Source organism: Sinohyriopsis cumingii, chromosome 1 (genome assembly GCF_028554795.1).
Source record: "Sinohyriopsis cumingii isolate HCF-2022 chromosome 1, ASM2855479v2, whole genome shotgun sequence".
NCBI classification, from domain to species: Eukaryota; Metazoa; Mollusca; class Bivalvia; order Unionida; family Unionidae; genus Sinohyriopsis; species Sinohyriopsis cumingii.
The window spans coordinates 109,463,804-109,491,415 of NC_142961.1; the positions used below are offsets into that span (position 1 = coordinate 109,463,804).

General features: G+C 34.7%; 1 protein-coding gene across 3 annotated transcripts in view; it reads right to left on the minus strand.

Annotated features, from left to right (window-relative positions):
- Positions 1-235: 235 nt before the first annotated feature.
- The window catches only part of LOC149807578 (zinc finger SWIM domain-containing protein 6-like), a 110,051-nt gene continuing 82,674 nt past the window's right edge, over positions 236-27,612 (minus strand). For 2 of the 3 annotated variants that reach the window (XM_089968272.1, XM_089968259.1), the window contains exons 11-17: positions 27,313-27,453; positions 23,477-23,629; positions 21,468-21,603; positions 21,031-21,182; positions 19,465-19,628; positions 15,456-15,603; positions 236-13,191 (exon numbers count right to left, since the gene is read on the minus strand). In XM_089968272.1, coding sequence (XP_089824398.1) covers positions 12,392-13,191; positions 15,456-15,603; positions 19,465-19,628; positions 21,031-21,182; positions 21,468-21,603; positions 23,477-23,629; positions 27,313-27,453 — 1,694 coding nt within the window. In that variant the 3' untranslated portion in view covers positions 236-12,391. The remainder of the gene's footprint in view (positions 13,192-15,455; positions 15,604-19,464; positions 19,629-21,030; positions 21,183-21,467; positions 21,604-23,476; positions 23,630-27,312; positions 27,454-27,612) is intronic. The other variant, XR_016422974.1, reaches the window with a different exon arrangement.

Here is a 27,612-nt window from a genome sequence, read left to right on the forward strand (position 1 = left end):
CTGAATAAAAAATGTTACACCAAAAGTTCATTATTTTATCATAAAAGCAAGTCATAGTGATAAAGTTTTGGTATAGCATGTATGAGTTAAAATTATTCCATACATGGAAGTCTTAAAGATAAAGGTCTGACATCCAGAGATATAAAAGTCTGACATCTATCAAGATGCTAAGAGGATGATAAAGACAGATAAATGCAGATTGTATTGGAAATGAATAAAGATAGATAAATGCAGATTCTATTGGAAATGAATCTTTATTTTACTTTTATATAGCTTCAAATACTTCTAAATATTTTAGATATTCTTTTGAACAAAGATTTATCAAAACAAAGGACATGCAACTTGACAATAGATGTCTTTATACTGAGACACTTAACAAAAACTTAATAATTAAATGAAAACCATGACAAAACTGCCAACGACATGAATGCTATTAAACTACTAAATACTAATTACACAAAATGAGCACTTCAATGTGTCACCATGGTAACCATGCAAAACATCACACACATGATGGCAGAGTGAAAATGAACAAAATTCCATTTAAATTAAACTGATGCAACTGCATTAAATGAACACAAAACTTTCATAACACATGTTTCAACCAAGACTTTTTCGACAATTTCGGACAACAGTTTTACATGTATGCTATATGTGCATTATGCAATCTATTTGATGATAAAATGGTAATGATTATATTACAATATGAAGATCATTACATGCTGGCCATCATCTAACATGCCACAGTTAAGTCCTTTTGGATGGAAAACGAGAGTGCAAATGTAAATTTGTATGCATAAATAAATGTATTTGAAAGGGACTTATAAAACATGTTTGTTGTGAAGTTTAGGATCCTGTTGAAGTAGAAATATACACTGACCACTACTGTACTATCAACTGCACTTTTGTATTTATCTAAATACAACACTCACACAAATGCAATCAGGGTAGATACATAATGTGTGATTGTAGATCAGGGTCAATGCTGTTCATATAAAAACAAAGGTAAAATGAACATCACAAATCCTGATCTACCAGTGTATTATGCAACAACAGATCTGGGTCTACATTTCTGCAGCTGGGTGTGCATTATTATACAAGCAAATAAAGTACATATTGGAAGCACCACTGCATCATACAACTGACAATGAAAAGTAACTTACATGCATGTGTATAACATATTAAGAGATCTTTACTTGCACATAGTACTTTGCTTTACAAACATTTAGGACAATAAAATAATTTTGTGTCAAAAATACTTCTGGACTGAGTTTATTTGTTATTGCTAATGAATTACATCCATCACTGAGAAAGTGGGTCCTATGTGTTTTGTGCAATTTTAGAAAGCTGTTTTTCAGCTTGTACTAATCCTAACAGGTCAAAATGTTGGCCTAGTTAAATATGAAATAAAGCGGCTTGTTCTTGAAATTGTTTCATATCAAAAACTTAAACCATCTCTCTTCTAATATTGTCTGTATTATAATTATTTAGACTGTACTATGTATGCTTGCCTACAAGTCCAACTGCAAACAAAAGAGCCAGATCTGCCATTTTATACTATGCTGGCAGATCAGGGTTTGAGTTCTTTGTTTTACTGATTACTCCTAAAACAAACTGCATAAACCCAGCTCTGATGGAACATTATGCAATGGCAGATATGTGTCGGTGCAGTTGGACTTGACTTCTCAGTGAGTACTAATAGTATTCATTGGCTTGTACAGTATTTTGATCCACTGCTACACAATGTAGGCTTGTCAATATTTAAATAATTGAAGCCTGAAACAGAATATAAAATATAAAGTCAACTGAATTATATTTAAATAGAATTATTAACTTGCTATGGACCTTGTCAAAAACAATTCTAATATTCTGCATGATAAAAAAAAGTCTTGTCAATGTAATAAAAGTTCAACTTTACAAGCAATACCCAAGTTTCATAAATAATATCCATGACGGCAGCATACTAAAAGTGATGAGGAAAAAAGGACACAGCATGACAAGCAATGTGAATATATAAATCATATTAAATGGTGTACAAGAAAAATACATACAAAAACTGTATGGTGTGGACACGATATAATGGCACATTGTTTACATACCAAAAAAGTATATTTTGCATAAAATGATTTTTCATCCATTCAATGACAGGTATTTAGGTACTATCAAACAAGCTAAATGTCCCCACTGTTGTATTTCATTCCACCTTGACAGTCCAAGGAAGCACTGCTCTAATCAGTTTTTGAGATTGTTCCAGCAGGGACAATAGATGCTACTTTCACATCAACAATTTTTCCACCCTATCAGAAATGTTGCATGTAGTAAATGGTATCACTCTTCCATGCTAGCTGGAATACAACATTTAGTACATAAAATGGACTTGAATCTTTCTATAAAACTTAACGTTATCTGCATAAATTGCCTGTACAGTTTCAAACATTATATAAATAGATGCACAGTTTCTTCACATGATCCACTCAAGTTCTCTGTAAAATCATTATTAAACCAATTTACTGACTCATTTCCATTCTAACTTGCTGGTGACATAGAACAGGCCTAATGTGCCCTATTGTAAGTCAGTCAGGTGACTATTGGAGGGAGGAATCATGGTGACTCTGTACTTACTGTGATTGACTTGCAACAGAAGACTGTGAACAGACTTATCTATATTACCATCGAAATGCACATGCCAGAAATTTAGAGATTACAATAATTTTTCATATACTAAAATTAATGGGATTTGAAGATAACTGAATTGCGTGAATGATACATAGAGCTCATGGTAAAAAGTGGAAGTAGAAACAGTTATGGTTGTATATGACATGTTTTGTTAAAACGGGGGAGTAAAGAAAAATCTGAGAGAGAAAAGATCTTTTTTAATCAAGACAGATTTATTAAAGCAGAATAATAGGCTTGAGGTAGAAAGTAATATAAATACAAGTATGCACATAGATCAGTATCCAAGATAATCAATACAGCAAAATTAAAAAGAGAGCCAACTAAAAAGAAAAGACTAATGCCCAGCTTTTAAATTTGAGAAATGCTGGCGTCTTTGAAATTTGATAATATTTAAAGTTTACTATAATTATTACTTCAAATTAATGTCATCTAGCAAAAAATCATGGATTACTGTAGCTTAAAGAAGTGCATGTATTCATACAGATCCCATTTATCTAACTAAATCTTGAATGCAAAACTGAATATATTTTTACCATTTTCTTCCTTTAAATGAGAGCTGAGGTTGTCTGTTGATATTTAGTGCATAGGAGTAAACCTCTTGATTAAAACTGTATGCATGAAGAAGGCTGTTTTAATTTAATAATTAATGGCACAACATGCAGTAAAACTAAATGACAATATTGATAAATACCATATATATATATATATATATATATATATATATATATATATATATATATAAATGTGTGTTTCTAAAAAAACATTTTCAACACAATTAATGTGATGTCTCTTTCTCTCTCTCAATAATATCTTTCTCTCACAATAAGATATAATATATATATATATATATATATATATATATATATATATATCGGTAAAAACCCAGACCCTGGGTTCACTAACATCTTATAATTGTCTTCTTCAAATTGAGATTTCTCAAACTTTTCCTTATTGTCCAGTTTGGATCCAAAATTTTTCACTGAAAACTAAACTGCCATTAATTAAAATACAATCACAATACAGTGCATTTTCCAACAAATAGTTTGATCTCTGATGATAAGAAAAGAATTTCTTCAAATCTGAGGCATTCCTCAAACCAATTTACAAATCAATTTTTATTTTTTAACAATTGTATTACATCTACCTCTCACAAAAATGCCAGTATTGTAAGGTGCAATATAAGATATTAAAAAAAAATCAAAATTTGAGGTAATATTTTGAGAAATTAATTGAATCCCAAATCTACTGAAACACCAGGTTCTTTATAGTTTGCTCTAAATGCAGTTTCAAGCAAATGGCACAGACCCAAATCTGCATGATCATCATGTGATGGTAGACCTGTTCACAATTAGAACCATGCTATATACAAATTAAACAAGGGAACATGTTCACAATCAGGTGTTTGCTATCTATGGGTAAATGAGGGTACGTGTTCATGAGTCAAATGAATACTATGTTCAGAATCTGATGCTTACTATCAATGGGTAAATGAGGGTATGTGTTCATTAGTCTAATGAGATGGTGTATAGCTATGAAAAATTAACATACAAATAAAAACAAGAATCCACTAAGAAAAAAACTGCATGGAACTAGCTAAAATGGGATAACTGTTCAGACTTGAAATTCATATATGTACTTTATTATGTCTGAAAGTACCCTCCATCTTTCTTTAAATTGGTTTATTTATTCTAAATCAAAATGACACCGAAACAGATGGAAATAAATAAATAAAATAAGACAATAATTAAAGTCACGATTGATTCTATTAGCATGGGAAAAAGGTTACGAAATTCAAATATTAAGTACTTACTGTGAAAGTAAGCCCCCTCCCCCTACCAAAACAATAGTGAAAGTAAGCCCCCTCCCCCTACCAAAACAATAGTGAAAGTAAGCCCCCTCCCCCTACCAAAACAATAGTGAAAGTAAGCCCCCTCCCCCTACCAAAACAATAGTGAGAATAGTGTTTGACATAAAGTGGAGGAAATAAATATCTGAAACCTGAGTGATAAAAAAACCTGAGGTCTGAACCACAATATCCTTAGCATCTGTTTTGCAAATTTGATTTAAAAAAGCAAGAATTTTCTACAATCTCTTAAAGAAAAGATACAAAATAATAAAGCATTGAGGTAGTTGTGAATCTTTACAGGAAGGGGCTACTATGGGAAATAAAGGGCAGAGTGGAAGATAGCTTTCACTTGTTCCCATGATGATGAGGTAACAGAGAATGCAAGAGAAATATTTTTCGTTTTGCCATCCTAGCGTTACACATTCAAACGATTATTTGGTGGAGTCAGTCACAAACGAGACATGTATGGTCATACCATCAAGTAATGTATAGTCAAAAGAATGTAAACAAAATGTTCAACTTGAAAAGGCAAGGATATACAAATGTAGATTTCAAAACACATCCTGTTCATATCTAAAGATAACAAGTGAAGTTGTAACCAGCAAGAAATAAAACTTTATGGGCATGAATATTAGAACGAACAGTTCTAAACAAAGTTCAAAAGATATTGCATTGATAGCTCTGGGTGTAAATGTGTTGGGGTTAGTGTCCATTGTGACACAACACATATGGTTCTATAACAGCAGTTTTTGAAAAAAAAACTCCAATTACACTTAAAGGCTCAAAACCCGAAAATGTGATACTATACTTGGATATACTTAATTCAGTGAATTTTAGCAATCAAAGTGAAGAAGACCCTGAAAGTTCAAAATCTAACTTGGTTCTCATATAAGTTACAAAGGTCAAAGTTATCAAACACGGGGATCAAGTTTCTAATTCGAATGGCATTACTAATACTAGGCCTGTGTGTACATAACAGACTCCTCAAGTATAAACAGCACAGACAGAGGCTGACCATAGGTATCGTTGTTCAAGGACTTTCAAACATTTTCAAGGAGTTTTATGGAAACTGATCTTTCTCGATAAATTACTTTGTTTATCCCTGCATAAATGGGTACAAAAGTAGATGAAAAGACAGTCAATATGGCGAACAGGCACTACTCCATCCAACAAAATACTCGTGTTAAATCCCGCGGAAAAATTCAAGAGCTTGGGTTTTTCAACAGATACAAGGACATTTCAAAGATAAAATCTACTTTTCTAAATTAATGCTTTTCAAGGCAACTACTCAAAGTCAAGGATTTTACAAGGGTATATAACCATATCTGTCATGACAAAATGTGCCAGGTGATGGAGGGCTATAATCCTGATTTGTTCGTGCATTCTCCGACAGCAATTAGGGTCTATGCTATTCACATTGGATGAAAGTATATAAAAAAAAACAAATAATGTTTGAGTGAAAATCTACACTGGTATTGCTAGTTTTGAAATACACCTTTGTGGGTGGGGTTGGGTTTTTTAACGCCATTTTTCAGTACATGATAGGCTATGTATGGCGGCCAGTATTAATGGTGGAGGAAGAACCCGGGAAGAACCACCAACCCACGAGAGAAATACACCTTTCAAGACCAAAGCAATGATCAAGATGATGAATTACCTATTCAACTCTTGTTATCTAATAATAAAGAACTTCTGAAATCATGCTGATCACATAAATGTGTGCATATTTTTATTACAAACAAAATATCTAACAAACACAGCATCCAGACAAAGTTTTCCTCTAAGATATTGCCTGAATCTGGCAACATTTGATTTTTCATAGCACAATTGATGATTGAATAAATAATAAATATCAAAATGAAAATTAACAATCATTACTTCATATGACATGTATATAATACACATCCATCCATCAAAACAAAAAGAGACACTTACAATGCACAAAAATGTAAATATTATGACTAGAAAAATTTCTACTAAACAGCACATATATAGCAATATTCCCTTTCATAGCACTAATATGAAAAAATACCCACAAGCACTGGGTTTCACTCTATTAGTCCTCATACATTTTTTCAATAAGCTTGGCCAGTGACAATTGCTTTGACTTGTCCAGATAATGTTGAATATTCAAAATGGTTGCATCTACATTCAACATTTTTTGACTAAATAAGAGTAATAATGAATATAAGAATGTACAGAATGGTCAGATCCCACATCAAATTTGAACTGTATACACTAGCTCACAAGTTGGGTCCAAACTACAAACACTGCCAACTCTGATCTGCTGTCTCATAATGTTCCAATAGATAAGGGTTGTTGTTGTACTACTACAAACAAACTGCACAGACACAGATAGGCTAGAATATCATGTGATGGCAGATCTGGGTCTATGCAATATGGAGTTGGATTTGACTTATAAGTATTAAACAGGGTAGTTATCTTCTTCATAGTTTTTTACCTTTTGCACAATGCCACAACAAATATGACCAAATAATCAACTGTTGTTACATTCTGCAATTCATTTTGATTACCTGTATTTAAATTAAACTTCAAACACAGAACTTTGAAGTGATGCAACACTGGAGAAGCATTACAAAATTAAAAGTTAATTTTTGAGTGTAGTGTAATACCAACCTGGAGAAGTGTTGCAAAATTAAAAGTTAATTTTTGAGTGTAGTGTAATACCAACCTGGAGAAGTGTTGCAAAATTAAAAGTTAATTTTTGAGTGTAGTGTATTACCAACCTGGAGAAGTGGCTGAGGAAGAGTACCATTCTTTGTCAGGTTTTACATTACTGTCTGTGAACATCTCGAGTCATACCTATGCATATTAAGCAAAAGAATAAACTGATAAATAGACCTGTCCAATTTATGTTTAAAACTGAATAACTGGCTCATTACTGGTCACACTGAGGAGAAAATATGATTTGGGAAACAATGACACCTGTTATGTCCCAAGTTTTATTAAAATGAAAGGGTTGGGGTGGGGTGGGGTGGAGAGGAGGGGTTTAAAACTAATTGTAATTATACAATACTACTGAGCAGTTTTATACCATTTTGTGCCAAAAAAAAAACACTGCCCCTATGATGTGAATACATTCTCTCACAGAAGAGCAAACTATCAGTACGATACAATTAACTCATGCAACTGGCCTAGGATATGCATAAAATGGTCATCTTTTTTATAGAAGATTCCACAGAACATCAGGGCAGGGTGGAAGGAGAGCATTCAAGAATAGCAATTTGTAAGTATTGCACAAGTAAAATTAGTTTAACACCCATCCCCACCCGCAAATTTTAATAGCAGTAATAATTTACTTGTCGCTATACTGCAGCTGAATTTGTCAGGAGGTTAGACTGATGCTTTCATTAAAACTGACTGAAAACTGGAAATGGAATCACTGTTGAGGGAGCAGTCCATGTTATAGTCTGCTGGTATCTCTCTAGACCACGTCAGTCCCCGAGAAACAATGCCTGCAATTCCTAACGGTCTATACTTGTTCAAAGTCAAGCCTTGCGGTTTGGTCAATGCTGGTGTGTTGTGTTGTTTGCAAATTGTTGAAAGGCATAGAGAATGTAGTTTCGTTGATGATTTTCTTGTACACACACATACCTGGGAAGGGCATGTTAGGTTATTAATCAACTCCACAGAGTCCAATTCAGACAGAGACCAACCAAATGTAATACTGCATATTGGAAGTTTGTCAGGAATCTGTCCATTCTGTGGTATCAATCTTGAGCTGAAGATGTGATTTTAAAAACTGCATTCTTTCTTCACCATCCATGTTTTTGACAGAACTGTTTGATAAACTGGATGTTTCAGTATTTATTCCAAATTTTAGATAATCAGACCTATGTCAGATAGACTATAGTCTGTTTCAGATGTTAACCATTTTATAAATGACAAGATGTATTCAAGTTATACTTTGCAGTTATTAAAGTATGAGTAATGTTCGAGTTCTTATAATTTAGTATCACTTACCAGTGGAAATCAATAATAAATATATCCTACATGCAGATGAAACATTATTCACATTTCTGTATGAATTCTATGCTTTGATACCCTTGGTGATACATCAAACATTGTTCATATTTGTGCTTAAATTCTGAACAGTTATCATCCATGGTGATAGATGCATATATCAATCATGTTTGTTTACAAGTTCCATACTTTGATTCTTGTTTGATTACTAATTGCATGTAGTGATTAGTGCCAGTTAGGAATGACATTATTTCCTCATATCAGTTGTTTAACTCTATGTGCATTATTCTATTAAATCCATTGTTAGACTTAATGTACACAAGTATGGTGTCACAGTTCAAGTACATGACATAAATGTCTCATTCATGAAACTGCTTTCAATGTCTTTGTAAAATCCAATCCCAACCAGGCCTCATCCTGTTACAGAGGGCATTTCACATTAACATGCTTCCTGGCCAATTGCAATGGGACAAGAATGGTTGAGAAGGATTGATGTTGATGATCTTGCCAAGTCTTAAAAGAAGAATCCCAGTTCTGAATGGAGCAGCGTTAGAGAGTGTCCTTACTGTAATGAAGTAAGACCTTTGAGGAGTCCAATGCAGAATTCAACCAATAATGCCACTGCAACAGAAAATGCATGTCTGGATATCTTGACCATTTGATTTCCAGCATTAACTGCAAGGTGGCTTCAATCAATGAGGTCTCTCTGAGCATACTAAACGTATCCGACAAGATGCCAGCATGTGAAAATATGGTGAATAGAAACCTGCCTTTCTATTTGATGGCTTCATTTGGGATGGCATGCCCATGCCCAAATTGAAATACTCACTTTGGACAAACCAGCATCTAATTGGGGTGGATCAGCAGGACACTTAGGTGAATGTATGTAGTAACTGGCAGTAGAGATCTGGGGTCTCGATGCTGAGGAAGGAACAGACCCACCTTGACGATGTAAAGTGACAATTTGGCCTGCAAAGAACCTCCAAGATATTTTTCCTCAGTTGTGGAGGAATCAGGGACAAATGAGGTCTGGTTGAGGTTGCATCTCTGAGATCTCTAAAATGGAAAGGATCTTCTTATACTGTGGGCCAGTATGTTTTGGTCACGTGTCCAAGTGCAAGATGTTGTGTACTTTGATTACTGACTTATCAAAGGACCAGACCTCATTATCATCCTCCAACCAAGAGGATTTTTTGTTGTTGTTGTGGGGTTTAACGCCATTTTTCAGCACACGATAGGCTATACATGACGGCCAGTATTAATGGTGGAGGAAGAACCCGGGAAAACACCGGGAAGAACCACCAACCCACAAGAAGCTACTGGCAAGCTTTCTCACATACCAACATTGGCCGAATCCTAGACTCGAACCCACGCAGAGAGAGGTGAGATGGCAGTGATCCGTAATGGAGAGTGCTTTAGACTACTCGGCCACTCGGGGCCCCCCAACCAAGAGGAAAGAATGGGCCTGGTAGGATGCGTCAACCTCTAACTCACTGGAGTCAACAAAGACAGAATGGGAATAATAATCATTGTCTAGCATACTCTGAACCTGGGATTGGCTGATGTGACCTGGTGAGGAGGTGATGTTGGGACACAAGCTGCATTATCGTCTGTGTTGGCTAGATCCAGTAGCTCATGGGGGCATAATGGACCAATCAAGCCAAGGTAGAGTGCTCCACATTCTCTAAGGATTAGTTGGGACAATGGTGAAGAGGGGATACAGATTTGATCCCTTTCAATATTCTGAGCTGGGTGGGCAGACTCCCTATCCAACACAGGATGGGATGGTAATGGGGAGTACCTTATCCCCATACCATGAGGCCACTAAGTGATAATATGAGAATACTTCATCCTCAACTGATTCATCACTCATCAGGTTACAATACTGATCCTTCCCATCCTTCGTGTGAGCCACACTGCCCAAATGACTGTACTGACATTATACTAACAATTAAATAATGACAATATATTTAAATGTCATACATAAACTCACCTGGTTGTAGGCAGTGCTTACTAAATACACTTCACAAGGTAAACAAGTTTTGATTACCCGTTTTACCTGTCTTTTTCTTTCTGGTTTTTCACTGTAACCTTTTATCAAAGAAAAACTGCAAACACTCTCACTGCCCTATAATGTTATGCAGGATGTGTTGTTAATCCTTAAAACAAGGACTTACACATATGTCAGTGGTATATTTAAAAATAGGATCGTGTACCCAAACCCACATAAGGTACAATACACAATGTAACTCCTATGTCCCTTAAAGAATTAATTTCCAATAGGGAGAAACAGTTACTAGTAAGAATTTAAATTACAGAATGGAAAGTGTATTGCATCATACTAACAATTCTCCACTCTATCGGAGGATGTATTCACAATGAACAGATGGTGGTTTTTCGGAACAAAAAAGTATATAAAGCTACACAGTAGTGATGGGCAAGTTATTGCTGCTATTAAAATGAACAATTGTTTGCATTTTTATTTCCTATGTGGTATATTTTCAAGAATAATCATTATTTCTTCAAATATTGGGATTCTATATAAGTAACATATTTTGTATAATTAAATGGATAGAGAAAAATCTCCCAAAGAATTTCTGAAAATGTGTTAAGTGCACCAAACTATTTACTTTCAAGGATTTTGTCTAAAGCTGTCACCATATTTCTCCTGCCAAAAGGAAAGTCAATGCTTGATTACCATAAACTCATCAACTGGGGCAAGTTCTGGAAATTCACAGCTGAAATGATAGACTCAATCACAGCGAGGCCATTTCTAACTTACAGCAATATAATCGAGTGCACCCTGAGATCATCTTGGTCACTAAGCCATTGGAGTACAAGACCCCATTCCTTAAAATCTTGTCCATGGTAGTGAAATATAATTCTCAATAAAACTTGAGCTTTTTCTATAAAAAAAATCCCTTCATCAATGCATGCAAGTGGTGACTGCAGCTGGGGAAAAGAATCTTGGAATCACATTATGGACAAACAAAATCTAGATGGTAATAAATATAAATGCATGATGCATCACAAAAATTTGAATTGCATGATTTTGGTCCCTAGTTCTAATTTGTTTCTGTCCACAACCTTCATGTATACCATGACAAAGATATTGCTTAATAAATCAATCCAAATCTGCCTGCAGATGAAGATCTCAGTTACAGACCTAAATTAATTCCAGACTGGGATCGTGATCCAAATGCAGAATACAGTTCAAATCCACATTTTATATTTGAACCTTAATTATGCATATTTCTATAGGTTTCTTCTTTTGCAAAATACTGAAACAACAAATCAAATATGCAAGAAAATAAGATAGCAACCCTATTCAGTATTATTCTATAGTTCCTTAAAATCACAAAGCTTATCTGACTGGCACTGTTTTTGTTTTTTTTAAGATGGCTGACTGATTCCACTAATAATTTCTCTAGCGATTGTTGTTTTCCACATCCCTAATTCTACATAATGGTAATTTCGATACTTTCACACACTTGGAATCTGTCTTGTTTATATTCTGAAACAGGCATATGATCACTGCCTTTCTGTATTTAAATATCTTAACAGCATTATGCATTGGTTATTACATGTTTGTATACAGCCATGTATCTGCATAATGGTTCAATTATGCATACATATACCACATTAAAATGTTGTGTTTTGTTCACCTAATTGCTACAGCACACAACCATATTTGCAGGCACATAATGCACCAGTAGATTAGGGTCTTTGCTCTTCATATAAATCTAAAGCGGAAAGAACAAAGTTGACCATTATTTACTGGTGCTTTATGTACTGGAAGAGCTGGGTCTATCTACGCTGTTAGTAGTTACAGATGTGTGCGTGTTGATAGCAGTAACATGGAATATCGTCAGATTAATATACTCATCACAAGCCAAATCTCTCTTTGATTAAATACATCAGCTTCTTTTTGCCTTTATACACTAATTTCATATTTTCTATGAGGTGAGCAAACTGCATGTGGCCATCATGCGCAAGAAGGAATGTCTCACGTGCTTTTCCAAGAAAATCTATGAAATCCCCATAATGACGTGGACTGATGTGTGTCAATTTTGAATGCACTGTATTGATGTAAGCACAAATTGTTGCTTCCATCAGCTGTCGTAAAGGCTGTTTATCATATGACAACAACTTCATTGATCGTCTCTTCCCATCGTTACTTGTCACACCTGGAGCAGAGAGGGTACACCGTCGTAAAATGTCAGACAGAACAGTTGCACATTGCACATTTTTAACCAAGAGTGGAATAATATTCGCTAATTCATTGCGTCCTAGAGAATGACTCAAAGCACATGCCCAATGAATGTCGTTAATGGCAGGATGAGTGTCTTGATTGTATGCAAGATGGAGATTCTTCATTGCCAACAAGGCCAGCTTGTATGCACGATGTGGATACCCACGATGCTCCATATACCTTGCTATGGTAAACAACTGGCTGGAGTTCATTACATGAGATGCTGCATCTACTACAATTTGATATGCAGTCTCAAACGCCATTGGATCCTTCTCACATAATGTAAGTGCACAGAGGGCACAGTTTTGGGGGTCTTTTGTGGCACATTGTAATGCCAGTGTCCTGGCACACTTTGCAAGCTCCTCCTGCTGATGGAAGTTCGAATTCAACTGAATCATCGTGGCTGGAGACATGATCGTGGTGGCAACCATACCTGTAAAAAGAACAGTTCAATAATTAATTTTACTAGTAATGCTCAACAAGTCCAAAGGAACTAATCCATATTACTTCTCCAGTTGGTGCACATACTTTTTAAAACCCATTTTAAGACTTTTTCTCAAATACAAGAGTTTCTGCAACAGAGGACCCATCTGGATATCCCAAAGTGCACCTAATACCAACGAGAGAAATAAAAGGATAATAGATGATTTTTCATTCCAAAATACAGGATAAAAATGTGTACAAGTAAAGCCCATAACAGTTAGTTTGAAATCAGATTCGGTGGTTACGTCACATTTCTGCAAGTGAATGTAGAACAACATAAAATGTCATTTTCAACAACAATTAATTAATCAAAACAGGGATAACACTTATGATGATCTCATGATGTTGAATGTGGATAGCTTTACTGTAACAGATCCATTAACTGAAAAGTTAAATCCGTCACAGTAAAACCGTTTATGATGCCCTGAAATCCTCTGATATAAGCTCCAAGTCCCTAATAACAAAGTTGGCTGAATTTCTGCAGAGTGTATTATTTTTAAAATAATTTCAAGATTGTATGGTCATTTTAAAACCATAACACAAGTCCCTTGAAAGGACTGACACTTTACTGACTAGAAGAATTTCCAGAAATTCAGGATAAAACCACCTCTTCTTCTTCAAAGTGTTGAAATCATCTCTGACATTCTTGAGCAACAACATTTTAAAATTTGCAATTGTGGTAATTCATGACCAATCAGACATTATAAGAAGCATGTCAGTAAATAGTGATAACAAGATTCTCATGCTGGCAACCACATCAGCCATGTCCAAGAGGAACCATTTTCATTTAAGACCAACCAGACATCAAAAGAAGTCTCCTTGTTAAAACCATAATGAAATGGCTTTCTGTTCAGGAATAACAGCAAGATTTATTTAAAGATGGCTGCTGTGGTGGCCATCTTGGACATGGGATCAACTAGACATTATAAAAAGTCTTTTAGTGAAAACTCCATGTTGATATGTGACCATCCATTCTGGAGTAGCAGCAACGTGGACTTCAACATGGTTGCTGTGGTGACCATAATGGATGTATGAGCAGCACCATTTTCACTCAGGACTTACTATATATTGGGACGAATATATGTGTAAAGTTTCATGGCACTCCTCTTAATAGTTCTGGATGAGTAGCGATAACAAGCTGTAATTGTCTGACAGGGGTGGGCAAACTATGGCCCACAGGACGCATGCGGCCTGCCAAGGGCTTTCATGTGGCCTGCCAAGGGTTTTCATGCAGCCTAGGAACAAGTCATCATTTGCACTGACTCTGTTTATGTTACTCTGTTTATCAAATAAATGTGCTTCTTTTGAAGTTTAAGTTTTCAAATATTAACAACATATTAACAACTGAAAATTAATTAGATGTTATTTAGAAAAACCTTTTGTTTTTGCTATTTCAAATATTAATTATTTTACTTAATGAACTATGTGGCCCGCAACAAGGTGTAAATTTGTGTATGTGGCTCTTGCACTGGAAAGTTTGTCCACCTCTGTTCTATGACAAGTAAAGCTAAAAGGAAAGGTAATTTGTTATCTGCATTGTCTTAGTAAAAACTGATTTAACATTTTAAAAATATGCAAGATTCCTGATTCTTTTTTCCTAGGGAAAATGTATATCATCCTGGGAGTGCAAATAAAACCTGTCTCCAGCCTTAAATTGACCAAGGAAAATTGTGTACTAGTGGAGCTTGACAAGAATCAGTAAAATGCAAATGCCAATTCTGCTTTTAGAAAACCTCAACTATTCAAATAACACAATTTTATACTATACCATACCATAATATCTGATTCATTCATGTGTCAAACGACAAACAGTATTAACCTAGATATTAATTTTGTGCAATGTGCCACAAGCGACGAAGTCCACACTGTTCCTTTCAGTTATGATTTAAATATGATCAATGGTGAAATGTTAGCAGCATTTAACTTTTTGACAAAATTATATTTTTACACAGCTAAGACTCCAAGCAAATCATTAAACACTTTATAGGTTGGTGTGCATTTAATTTTGCACTGTGCATAGTTGAATCTATCCACCAGTAAAAGTTATTACATAGAAAATTCATGAAATTTGCACTGGTTGAGGATCAGACACTCTTCTGTTCTCATATGCAAAGAAAAGTGTACATTTGTGAGAGATTGTCATATCAACAAAGTCATAATGTAATGAGGAAGTCATTTTGAAGAGTGCAGTAAGAGTTGATTTAACAAACTTACCCGTGGCCTCAATAGGCTGGAACAGAGTGTACCAATTTTGCATAATGGACATAAGTGCATGAATGCCAACTTCTGTTGCACAAGTAACAAGCCATCGGACCATTTCTCTCCGACGCCAGTTCATTGTCATTAGCGTCATCCTCATCACCTATAAAAAAAGAGAATAAGAATAAATCAGCATCTTTTAAAATGCAAAGAATATAAAATAGAAAACTTTGTAGTACAATCAATGCTGTACAATACAATGCTAGTATGCTTATAAACTACCATCTAGAAAGCACTTTATTTACAGACAAAAAAGGTATAGTTTTTATTCTGTAAAACAGGATTTTAATTTTGGCTTATTTTAGTTTAGTAATGATGGCTCTACATCAGTTATCATATTTAAGTGGTTCGCAAATGCTGACATGATTTAGTGGGTTGGAGGTTTGTGTGTCAGTTTGACTCTGGGACTAATAAATCCCTAACATTTCCCCAACATTAAAATTTCCCATTCTAAGGTATTCCTTCATGTCTATGGTCAATATAATAGCATTTGCAACAATCAAACAAGAACAAACACTTTGTTTAATGATTCAAAGGACTTAAGGACAACATACTTTTATTATGCAAGAAAGAATTACAAGGATGTTTATAAATATTCCAAAGAGGGTAATTAGGGAAGGTTTAAAGTGTACAAGAAACTAGAATTATACCTTTCAAAGGATTAATTTTTTAATCCACAAGTTCATCCAAGAAAATAAATAAGTTTTAACCCTAGGATCTCACCCTTTTGGATTATGCAATTTATAATCCCAGGTTCTCATCTTGTGGTGTATTAAAATTTATGTAAAAGCAACTTCTTTTTTTAATGTACAAGTTACTAATATAGATCAAGTGAGATTGCAATAACAAGCAAAATGGGTCTGGTCAAGTTTTAAATACACATAAACTGGCAACAGGTTGAATAAATAACAAACCAACAGAATAAATTTCAGGTAATTACTGACAACTTCATCCTTGCTGTTCAATAGTGACAGAAATGGATAAATGAAGAGCTCTAATTCTTGCATCTAAAATAATGAATTTCTAATTTACCTGTTACCTTATCTCAATAAAGGCTGACATTACCATATTGTGTTCACAGTATCTACATAAATACAGTGCACATTTATATCAGATAACCTATATATTGATTTGATCATAAAACCATATTTTGAATATAATTAATATTCTTATGTTTAACATTTTGTTAACAAAACATAACTACTGTTTAAAAATTCAAAAATGTAGTCCAACTTGCATATGTGAACTATGCAAGTCTCTGAATATAAGTTTAAAAATGGCTGAAAATACTCGTTAAGTTTCCACTTACCAGGAAAAACAACTTTATGAATCATATTAAACAAAAAAATATTCCATGAGTCTTGGTAAGCAAGACCTTATCGTACTTGCCAATATAAATCTTGAACTTACGTATTACCTGCATTACCTATCCAGATTACAGATCTCACTGGTTCTCAGAAATGTAAAGAAAGGAATTACTGGTACGAGACAGCTGCGAGACCTTAATTTCTCAACAGTTTGACACACATATAGTTGAAGAGTTCAAACGATAATTTGTAATGAAGGATTTTTAGCTTACCCCTTTCACTAACTGAAATCTTTTCCTACAAAAAACATATCATTTACAGATTGAAAACAAACTTTTCAGAACTCTATTTCTCACCTTCACAGCTGGTGCATGACCCAATAGCCAAATGTAACTAATGAATGAAAAAGGGCAACTGTGACCTACTTTTGATCTTTTTCATGATTATTGCAGAATGAAGTTTCATGACTGCAAACACAAATGTGTTTCTGGTATAAAGTAAATGCAAGATCTTTAAACAAAACTAATATTTTTGCAAGGGCTGCCACCTTGAACGAAATGAAAATCAGGATGCCAAAGGAAAAAAAATCAGGATTTGAAGAGAAAAACAAAGACAGGATCAGTGTTTGCAACCATATATTTACAAAATATTTACAGAGGAATTGACAAAATTTAGAGATCTATTTGTGTTGTAATATGCAGTTTATTTACATCTATATAACATTTATTTACATTATGTACAGTATACAAAATACAGGTAGCCGATTCTCTGCAAATTAAGTTTTCTAAACTTTCTTGCATTCCTCGTGAGGGTATCAGATAGCTGGAAGGAGTAACAACATGCTCCAGTTGTAAGCATCCTCATCTTTTCAACAGCAAGTTCAACAGAAGACCCCAGCCACCACAAGCAATCTTTATATCTGCATCAGAAACACTACATCTAGTGATATTCATCACACGCTGACTTTACGATAAAGCTCCAAGATTTAGAGTGTTCCTCATAGAAATTCTGCATCACTTTTGCTCTGTTTGATGGAAGTGCATTCATCATAAATCAAAAGGGTATAAAACTACAGCAATATTTACTGTCTTATTTTGACAACAAGAATATGGATTTACAACAAAGTGGCAAAATAATCACATGAGATTTGTATAATACTGATTGACTCTGAATAATAAATATTTCAGCTTCTGATTCACTTGTCTCTCTCTTTATCAATTCCACTTTACTTCAATATCAGATTTAGCTTGATTTCTGAATTTTTGTGTCCATTTAAAAATTTTGATTTTGTGTAAAAATGTGAAAACTGGAATTTTCAGATTTTTAAGAAAAAATAGGGATGATTGTGAGTAAAGTGAGACAAGTTGCAGCTCTGTTTTTCTTATCCTTCAGTTGACAGTTTGTACAACCTTTTGAGAGCTTTAATGATAAACTGACTATAACATGATCAGAGCGGTTTTATTTCAAGGACTTCCAAATGTTTACAAAGAGTAATTTGTCTTGTGAAATATTAACCTTCACCGTATCTTACTACAAGCATTGTGTGTCATTTCATCAATTAAATTTTCTAGATCAAGACAATAAAAACATAACCTGTTATTCCCTCATATAAATTCCACGAGTTTTTGGAAAAAGTCATGGTTATTTTCAACAAATTCCTGGGCTGTCAAAGATAAAACTTAATGTTTATAAAATTAAATTTAAGTAGTTTTGAAGGCAAGCCTCTCAGATTTGGAGATTTTTCAAGGGTGTATGAACAATCTCCACATGAAAGACAAAAATTAGACTTTCTGGACACCTTCTCCAATATGTAAGCACACATGCCAGTCCCCTGAGAAGTATAAGCATAATTACTGCTATTATAATTGGCAAGGAAGTGGTAATTTGGGCGTAAAAAGTGTAATCTCTATATTACAGATCATATGAATAAGATACGTTTATACTACTAACCTGGTTCTGCTCATGATTCTTGTCACAAAGGGCAAAATCCATATGGATTAAAACCAGAATACAAGCACAAAATATACTGAAAAATTATTTATATTCAGCACTCATTAACTAGTCTACAGGTGTAATTTTTGCTGAATGACTGTAAACTGGAAATCTGCAATGAGGTCAGGTGCTCAGTGCTGTATTAAATTACTTTCATACGCTTCTTTTAAAGTATGTAAAACAGTAATGATTTGTCCTTTGTTCTGATCTGTTTTGAAGTTTGAAAAGCTCTAACATTTTCTGTTACATAACATCCACAACTCCCAATGTAAAGTGTGTCACTTTTTGACATCTGGTGCCATTTTCTTTAAAAGTACGGACCGATTCACAACTTAACTAGCTTATTAATGTATCTGTGTGGCAAAGTTTATATTTGAAGAAACACGTTTTGTTGGAAATAGGTCATATACAGTTGCTATAAATAGTAAAATGAGGAAAGTACTCTTACGCAGACTCACCTTTTTAAGTATATTCTGAAATTTACATGAGTGGAATTAAAGAGATGATAATAAAACTGACAAAACCAACTTTTTATTTTTATTTTTTAATGTACCAAAAAGGTGTAATCCATATATGGTCCAGCGTAATACGTAATTTGGTGAAAAAAGCATAATGATTATGTCAATTGCATAATGGTTGGCACGTATGTAAAAGTACCATCCTACCTGCAAGCCAAGCTCAAATGCAGCATTGAGTACTGGCACATGCTTTTGTCCATCAGGAGGAGTGGCTATCTTAAATGCATCTTGAGCCATCTTGAAGAGCTGTGATGAACTATGAATGTGTCGCTGTGCTGCTTCTAGTACTGTGCGCAACCTCATTACGTTATCTGATAGAGAAAAGAATTTTCAACAGATCTATTTTTGTGAGCAAAATAATATATTTATTGGTACTCAGGATAACTTAAAAACAGTGTACAATACCATAATGTAGCAGAGCAAATCTGATATCCGTATTCATAAATGTTACATTTTCAATAACAATTCATCTAACATATTTTTTCTTCATTTGAATATTTTCTTTATTCAGGGCTGAACTGGACATGCAGTGACATTTCTAAAGTGACAATGGCAAAGAGGAATTCAGGGATTTTATCAAACAGACTGCAGAACCCTACTGAGAAGCTGACAAAACCTACATTCCAGGTGAATCTTAAAATGGGCCAACTGTGTAATCAAAGAGCTGTACTATCATTCCTGCTACATCATTCCAAATCTCTCCATTTTCTGGCTGTGATTGGGTGTCCATACAAGTATTAAGTGATGACAGAAAACTGCTAATAGCCAGTTTTATTGTGAACCAATTAAGTATCATGTAATAAATGAAGATGAGTGCACAATCTAAAATGGCAGACCAACTGTTGTATCAGAATGAAAATAGAGCAAAATCATCAAAACATTGAAATGTAGGATATCACATATGATATATAACAAAACCAAGTTTTTACCTCATTCTGGGTATTACAACAATTGGGTCTGCATTACAGCTGACACTGAACATATTAACCTAAACATAAGGTTACAAAACACGTGCAAGTGGACATCTTCTTGATTCATAACTGTACAAAAGACTAAAAATGTCTTGAGATTATTAACAGTACAGAGGCCCTAGGCTAGTAAATTTCCTGTTGGATGAGTAGTTTTCCTATTTTCGTAGTCTGATGGCTGGTCAGTTTCATTTGTTGCCAATCAACTAATTAAGAAGGATTAGTGAAGATTAATTAGGTCTATTAAATTTCTGAAGCTACTAGTCCTTCTGGCCACAAAGAAATTTGTTAAATTCTTGTCCTGACCCCCCAACAACTAAATCAGATGAACCATTTTTATAAAATTAATTGTGCTAACCGTGTAAGCTGGCAATTGAGAAAATACTCTATTGGCATTTTAAAAGACCTGCATAAAGAAGTGTATATTAAAACAGTCCAGAAAGGTGTTTAGAGTATAGTGGGCCTTTTTAACGATATTTGCAGGAAATAAAACTGTTTACTTGGATTTGAAAAGAAGTCTGATATTTGCTTGTGTACGATGCATGCCTCACTGCAAAATAAACTGATATGATATTGCATACTTTGTCTGCAAATCAGGGTCTAAGACGTGAATTCTACTTGTGATTTCAAGAAAATAGAACACTCATCTGGTAGTACATTTAGTGATAGCAGATTTGTGTGTGCGTGTTTTTTATACAATAGCAGGAGCTAAGATTACAAAAGTTACTCAATATACATTCCGTACTTTTTGATGAAGCAAGGAGTGTGCAGGCCAGGTCACACTGCTGGCTCTCCACATGACCCAGGATGAACCAACGAGGAAATCTACTTAGCACCACAGAACCAACATTATTCAGACCGTCATCCAACTCTTCTGTGTTCTCCAAGACAGGCAACCTGATGAAATACAATTTGGTAATGTTAAATGAAAGAGAAAAATGCATACATTATCTTCTCTAAGCATAGATGTATGTACATAATAAAAAGAATGCTGCCAGGGCCTGCTTGTCAAAAAGCCCATGTGAAAATGAACAACTTTAACCCAAACCATAACACTGGAAGGTGAAACCCCCATCATCAGAAAAGTGACAAGATGTTTTGCTTTTCCATTAATGTTGACTTACATAAATTTTGTGTGTGTGTATGTATAAAGACTACTGAATATATAATGACTAAACCTACCTTAGGGCACGGAGTCCTATCCTGTAGGCCAGATCCTGGTCATGTGGAAGGAGACAGTTAAACAAGAACTTTGAAAATGTGTGCAAAGGGTAGCTCTCTGTGTGGATACCCATTCCCAGACCACTACTTGGGCCTCCTGAAAAACAGGCAATTATGCAAAACATTTAAAACTGATCAAAACTGCGTACTATTTGTAGCCCCTATCCACTGTATACATGTTTGAATTTGCAGATTTCACAAAACCACCATTTGGGTCTCCCTAAAAATTTGCAATTATAAGGAAATCATACATTTTAAGAAAACATAAAATCCTCATGTTCCTGTGAAATGATTCTGCTTGCCCATTCCCCTTTTACTATAAAGTTAATGTTTTTAATTTCATTGTGATATTTGTAACAATTACTATCATGACAATGCAAATCCTATGTACCACCTTCTATTTTAAGCTAGTTTAAGATAGATTTCTTCACTTATTCACTAAAAACTAATCAATTCATGTAATTCATTTCTTTACATATTAAATAAATAATTACTTATCTACAAGCCAACTAGAAATTTAAAAAAAAAAAAACTCCTTTAAGATGCCATGTGAAGGGGTCTATGTCAACCCTATTCTCTGTCAATAAAATAAAAACAACAACACGCTTGTGCATTAAAAAAAGCATCTGTAAACAGCTTAAGATACAGATCTGTCATCACAAAATGTGCCAGAAGATGGTAGTTTACAAGATCTGTTTACCCTGACAGACGATGGTAGTTTACAAGATCTGTTTACCCTGACAGACGATGATAGTTTACAAGATCTGTTTACCCTGACAGACAATGGTAGTTTACAAGATCTGTTTACCCTGACAGAAGATGATAGTTTACAAGATCTGTTTACCCTGACAGATGATGGTAGTTTACAAGATCTGTTGACCCTGACAGACAATGATAGTTTACAAGATCTATTTACCCTGACAGATGATGGTAGTTTACAAGATATGTTTACCCTGACAGACGATAGCAGTTTACACGATCTGTTGACCCTGACAGACAATGATAGTTTACAAGATCTATTTACCCTGACAGATGATGGTAGTTTACAAGATATGTTTACCCTGACAGATTTCTATTGGTTACCTGAAAAGGTTCCATCTGCAATTTTAACCACCTGCCCACAGTAGTTGTTGTTGTTGTTGTTGTAGGGTTTAACGCCATTTTTCAGCACAAGATAGGCCATATATGGCGGCCAGTATAACTGGTGGAGGAAGAACCCTGGAAAACCCAGGAAAGAACCACCGACCCACGAGAAGCTACTGGCAGGCTTTCCCACGTACCCACGCTAGCCGAGCCTTGGACTCGAACATACGCAGACAGAGGTGAGATGGCAGTGATCCGGAACGGTGAGCGCTTTAGACCACTCGGCCACTCGGGGCCCCTCCTGCCCACAGCAACTCCTTCTAAAACTGACAGCAAGTCTAATATCAATAATTCTACTCTAGCAGATCCTCTATTAGCAAGGACCCCCACCCCACCTTATACTATAACACTGTAGCTTGGCTCAATTTTCCATAGATTCTATGGTGAAACTTATCAATAAACAGCTTTGTTTTGAGCTGCTCACATAAAACCATGCCTAAAACAATGTAGACTCTGACCCTTTCACATTACTATGCTATGTATACACTGTTCACAGGCATCGGTTATACACGACATGAATTCAGCAGAATGCTAAATCATGCAGGCTCCACAAAGGCATGTTCACATTACCCAGCAAAGTCTGTAATCTTCTTTTGCCTGTGATGAATAAGTCCCATGACTGTACATGCAGCAGTCTCAAGAGAAACTTAGCTAAATGCTAATATTTAATGTTCACGCCTATGCTGGCAAAAACAATGCCATCAGAAAAGTAAAGTACCTAAGTCTTGCTTATACTTAGAAGGCAAGACAAAATTACTGATTTTTATGTTAGCGATTTGCAAAGTCTAAGTCTGAGAGTCTGAGTCACATGAGAGTAAAGGCAGTACCATCCAACATGAGTGTGGCTTGCTTCCTAAGCACGCTGATGAGGTTGGCATCCAATTCTAGTACATGGAGCTTGCTGATCAGTTTTTCCTCTTGCTTGAGAGCCTTCTCCTGGGCATAAAGACCGACTGGCATCTGACGCTGCTGGCCCAGACCTAAAACAAAAGATAAAACTATTAATATGATAGCACAGAGCATTAACATCATAACATCAGGACATTAACATGTGTATTTAACACTGCAGCAACACTTGCAATATCACTGAATGTGAATTCGTCTATTTTAATGGGTATCAATTAGCATGGTTTGCAACCAAAAGATTGCCATATCTGTCTTTATAATATACCCATTTAATCTTAAATGCTTGATCTGGCATTTGATAAAGCTATTCAATCCATATTTCTATATCACACACAGAGATTTTTTTTAACTACTTACATATTGCTTTGATGTCCATGTGTACATTATTTAAGATGCAGTGAATAAAACTTTTATAACTCCCAGTTAATTTTGAATTTCATTCCCAGTAAAGCTACAACTATTCAGAAAGCGCAATAATGGGTTGTGGGGGGTAAAAAATACAAAACCATATTCATGTTATATACTGAGTCAGGGGAAAGAACTCATATGAAATGGCAGATGAATACGTCTCCACCTGACAACCTCATTGTATCCTAACACCTCATCAAACTTGTTCTTTCTGGAGACTCAGAAAAAAACATGTATGCACTTTTGTGTATGTACTTAATGGGCCTTATTGTTTCCAGTAAAAAAACAATCATTGTGTTCACTGGGTGTATAAATATATGGTTGGTAGCAAACATGAAATCCATGAAAATTGGCACCCATGAAAAATAGTGAATTTACAAGTAAGCAAGCAAGATATGTAATGCCTATGAAGTAAGGCCAAGGCCAGAAAACAATCCCTTGTCCATCGACCTGAAGCAAGATATGTAATGCATATGCAGTTAGGCCAGGGCCAGAAAAAAATCCCTTGTCCAGCAACCTGAAGCAAAATGAGAATTCATTTTCCAAGGCAAGTAAGATCATGTGTTGCTTGCAGAGAATTTCACATAAATAAAAAGGCATTTAAAAAACTTTTTTGCTTTGTATGAAACTCAAACTTCTGGTCAGATGCAGAGAATTTCATATAAATAAACAGGCATTTGAAAAACATTTTTGTTTTGTATGAAACTCAAACTTCTGGTCAGATGCAGAGAATTTCATATAAATAAACAGGCATTTGAAAAACATTTTTGCTTTGTATGAAACTCAAACTTCTGGTCAGATGCAACTTGTAGTTACTATCCTTGTGCTTATCAGAAATGAAATTTGTGGCACTTGTTCAAACAAAAAACTGTATGGTACCATTGCAAGCAGCATATAAGTTGATGATGCTATTCAGAAGCCATCTAATTTCTCTATTAAAGTTTACGTCAGTGTCGTTATGTTAGCACATTTACTCTAATTAGATATTAATTGTTGTTCTAGAATTGAATACTAAAAAAAGTTCAATTGGTCTATTCAATTATGACAGTTGAATACTCTGCACCTTAAATATCATCAAAAAACATCTGATGAAAATTATTGATCACTATGGATTTTTACTTTGGTGGCCAGGTACCAAATTGTGTTTTAAAAAAGTTATGTCAGGTCTGTCATAACAATAATAGGGTAATATGAATTTGTTTTCAACATGCATCACTTTCATTGTGACATCACAGCACACAACCTACAATCCAGTTTGTACTGGATCACACCTTTAGGCTGACTTCGTCCAAAAGTGTCCATGTAATTTATCATAAATTTTGCCATATATATTTCTCAGGGCATGTAAGTAATGACCTTCCAGAGGAATATGGATGTACGAGGATCCAAATAATCTGAATAATTACCATTTTTGTAAAAAAATGACATCCATTACTAAAATAGTCAGTTCTTGACAAATACACGACTTGTATGACTTTTACTGTAAAATCCTTGAACCCAAATTTCAAATAGCCAACTGATGCATTCAGACACAGGATTAAAAATTATCAAGTAGAGCAAAGTTATTTTACTCAGTGGACAGCTGATAATGGTGTAATTGGAATATGAAATAAACTAAAAATGTATCCAAATGAAATGGATCCCTCTGCAAATATGCACTTGAAGACACAGTTCTAAGCCAACATTAGGTCACAAAACCCAAAATTTTGTTTTAGAAAATGCAACCAAATTTGACCTAGGTCTTCCTGATGAAGAAGCTCATATGAAATTTGGTTTTCATCCTTCACAAGATGTGGTTGGATAGGATGGACAGACATGTCTAACATCAATGTCTTCCTACACAGACATGGCAATGGCATACAAAAACAGTTAATTTGTTATATTTTGACCTTTGATCTCACCAAAATTCAACTTCAGTCCTGAACTGGCAGAAGCAGGAAGCCTAGTTTCAAATCAGAAGAATCCATTTGAATGTCAAGATGTGCTAATCTCAATATTCAATTATAGCATCTATTTCAATATTATTTATCATTACCATTGTTTAATTTAAACAAATTTTAATGCCATATCTAATCAATGATTTCAAACAAGTTTAATGACTAAGGCTGCATACAGTTAGGGTCCACAATGCGAGTAGAAGTTTTTATTATAAAACAACTACTATAGTATCTTTTATTTTGATAGGTCTCGATTTTGTGGATTTGGAAAAAAATACATTTTTTGTGGGTAGATAAGTTTGTCGTTATGCTTGTCAAAAGTCTACACATTTGTTGGTATTTGATTGTTTGAATTAACCTGTACAAATGCCTGAAATAAAGAATACAAAAGAACATAACAAGGCCAACAACAAATGGTGGTTACTCCAATGGTTAAAACAATGCTACCAACTGTATGAGCACAAATCAAGCACCTGTTAAGAACAATCACTTATATTCAACATCCAAGGGAGTCGATGCAGCCAACAACACTAAGCTAATTGGTTATTAAAGTACATGTTTATGATCTCATCTTTAAAACACCGTTCAACAGGTGAAACAATCAGTACTTTCTGATCACCAAGACAATAATACTGTGTCTTAAGAATGGTAAAATTCAACTTTGACACTATTCAGTTTGTATAGTTTCATCACACACACACCCTTTGAATGACTTCTCTAAATTTTCGATTTATCAAAGACTTCTCACATGAGCTGACAGTCTTTTGATCTTGGTGAGCTGAGCAAAAGACTACTCCAGATATTGTTTTCATACCGTGATAAGTGTATATTTTTAAGTTGGTGATGATTTCATTTCTTGGAAAGATTAAAGTGAGCTGGATACAGTAATCTTGTATGGAACATAAATTGGGGAGAAAATATATATCCATAAAATATGATTTTGTTGTAATCTGCACACAAACAATCTTGACTCTGTTGTTATTTTGGAGTTTAATGCCATTTCTCAGCCTGAGACTTGAACATACATGGACAAAGGCGAAATGGCAGTGATCAGTAAAGGCAAAAGCTTTAGACCACTCAGCCACCTGGGACCCCTCTTTTTAGTGATATTATGGTATGTGTTGTAATTACAGTGAAGCCTGGTTAATGTCAAACCCACTTAGCCAAATGTCTTAATAAATAGTTTTGGTAAACAGATTTCCTCTATTATTTTTCAAAGCAATTTATTTAGTTTGGAATCCTTCTTTATAAGTATGGATGTGTTCAAGATAACAAGTATCTGTGCTGATAGATTTCATCTTATTTCCAATCTAAGATGTGGAAAATGTTAATTTATTAATTTTCAACATATTCTCTATGCCTGTTGCATTTCCTGAACTGCCATGCTGCAGTAAAAGTTGTTGACATCTTACCCAGAAGAGCAACCTCTACTGCCAGTGATAGGTAGGAGCAACTGTGTTCCTCTGTGAGGCCTGGTACAGGAACATGGGTGTACCTCTCTGGTAGACAGCTAGAACCATTCTCATTGTAAAACAAACGGCTACTAAGAGGGTCTAAAACAAAAAAGAGGATTCTAATGAAATCATTTTCACTAATTTAAGATTATTAAATTTGCTGAAATTGTATGCAAGTTTATAACTGTACAATTCATATTGACACTAACCGAACTGAGGTCTGAAATATCAAATTCTGAAACTTTAATACAAAATTGT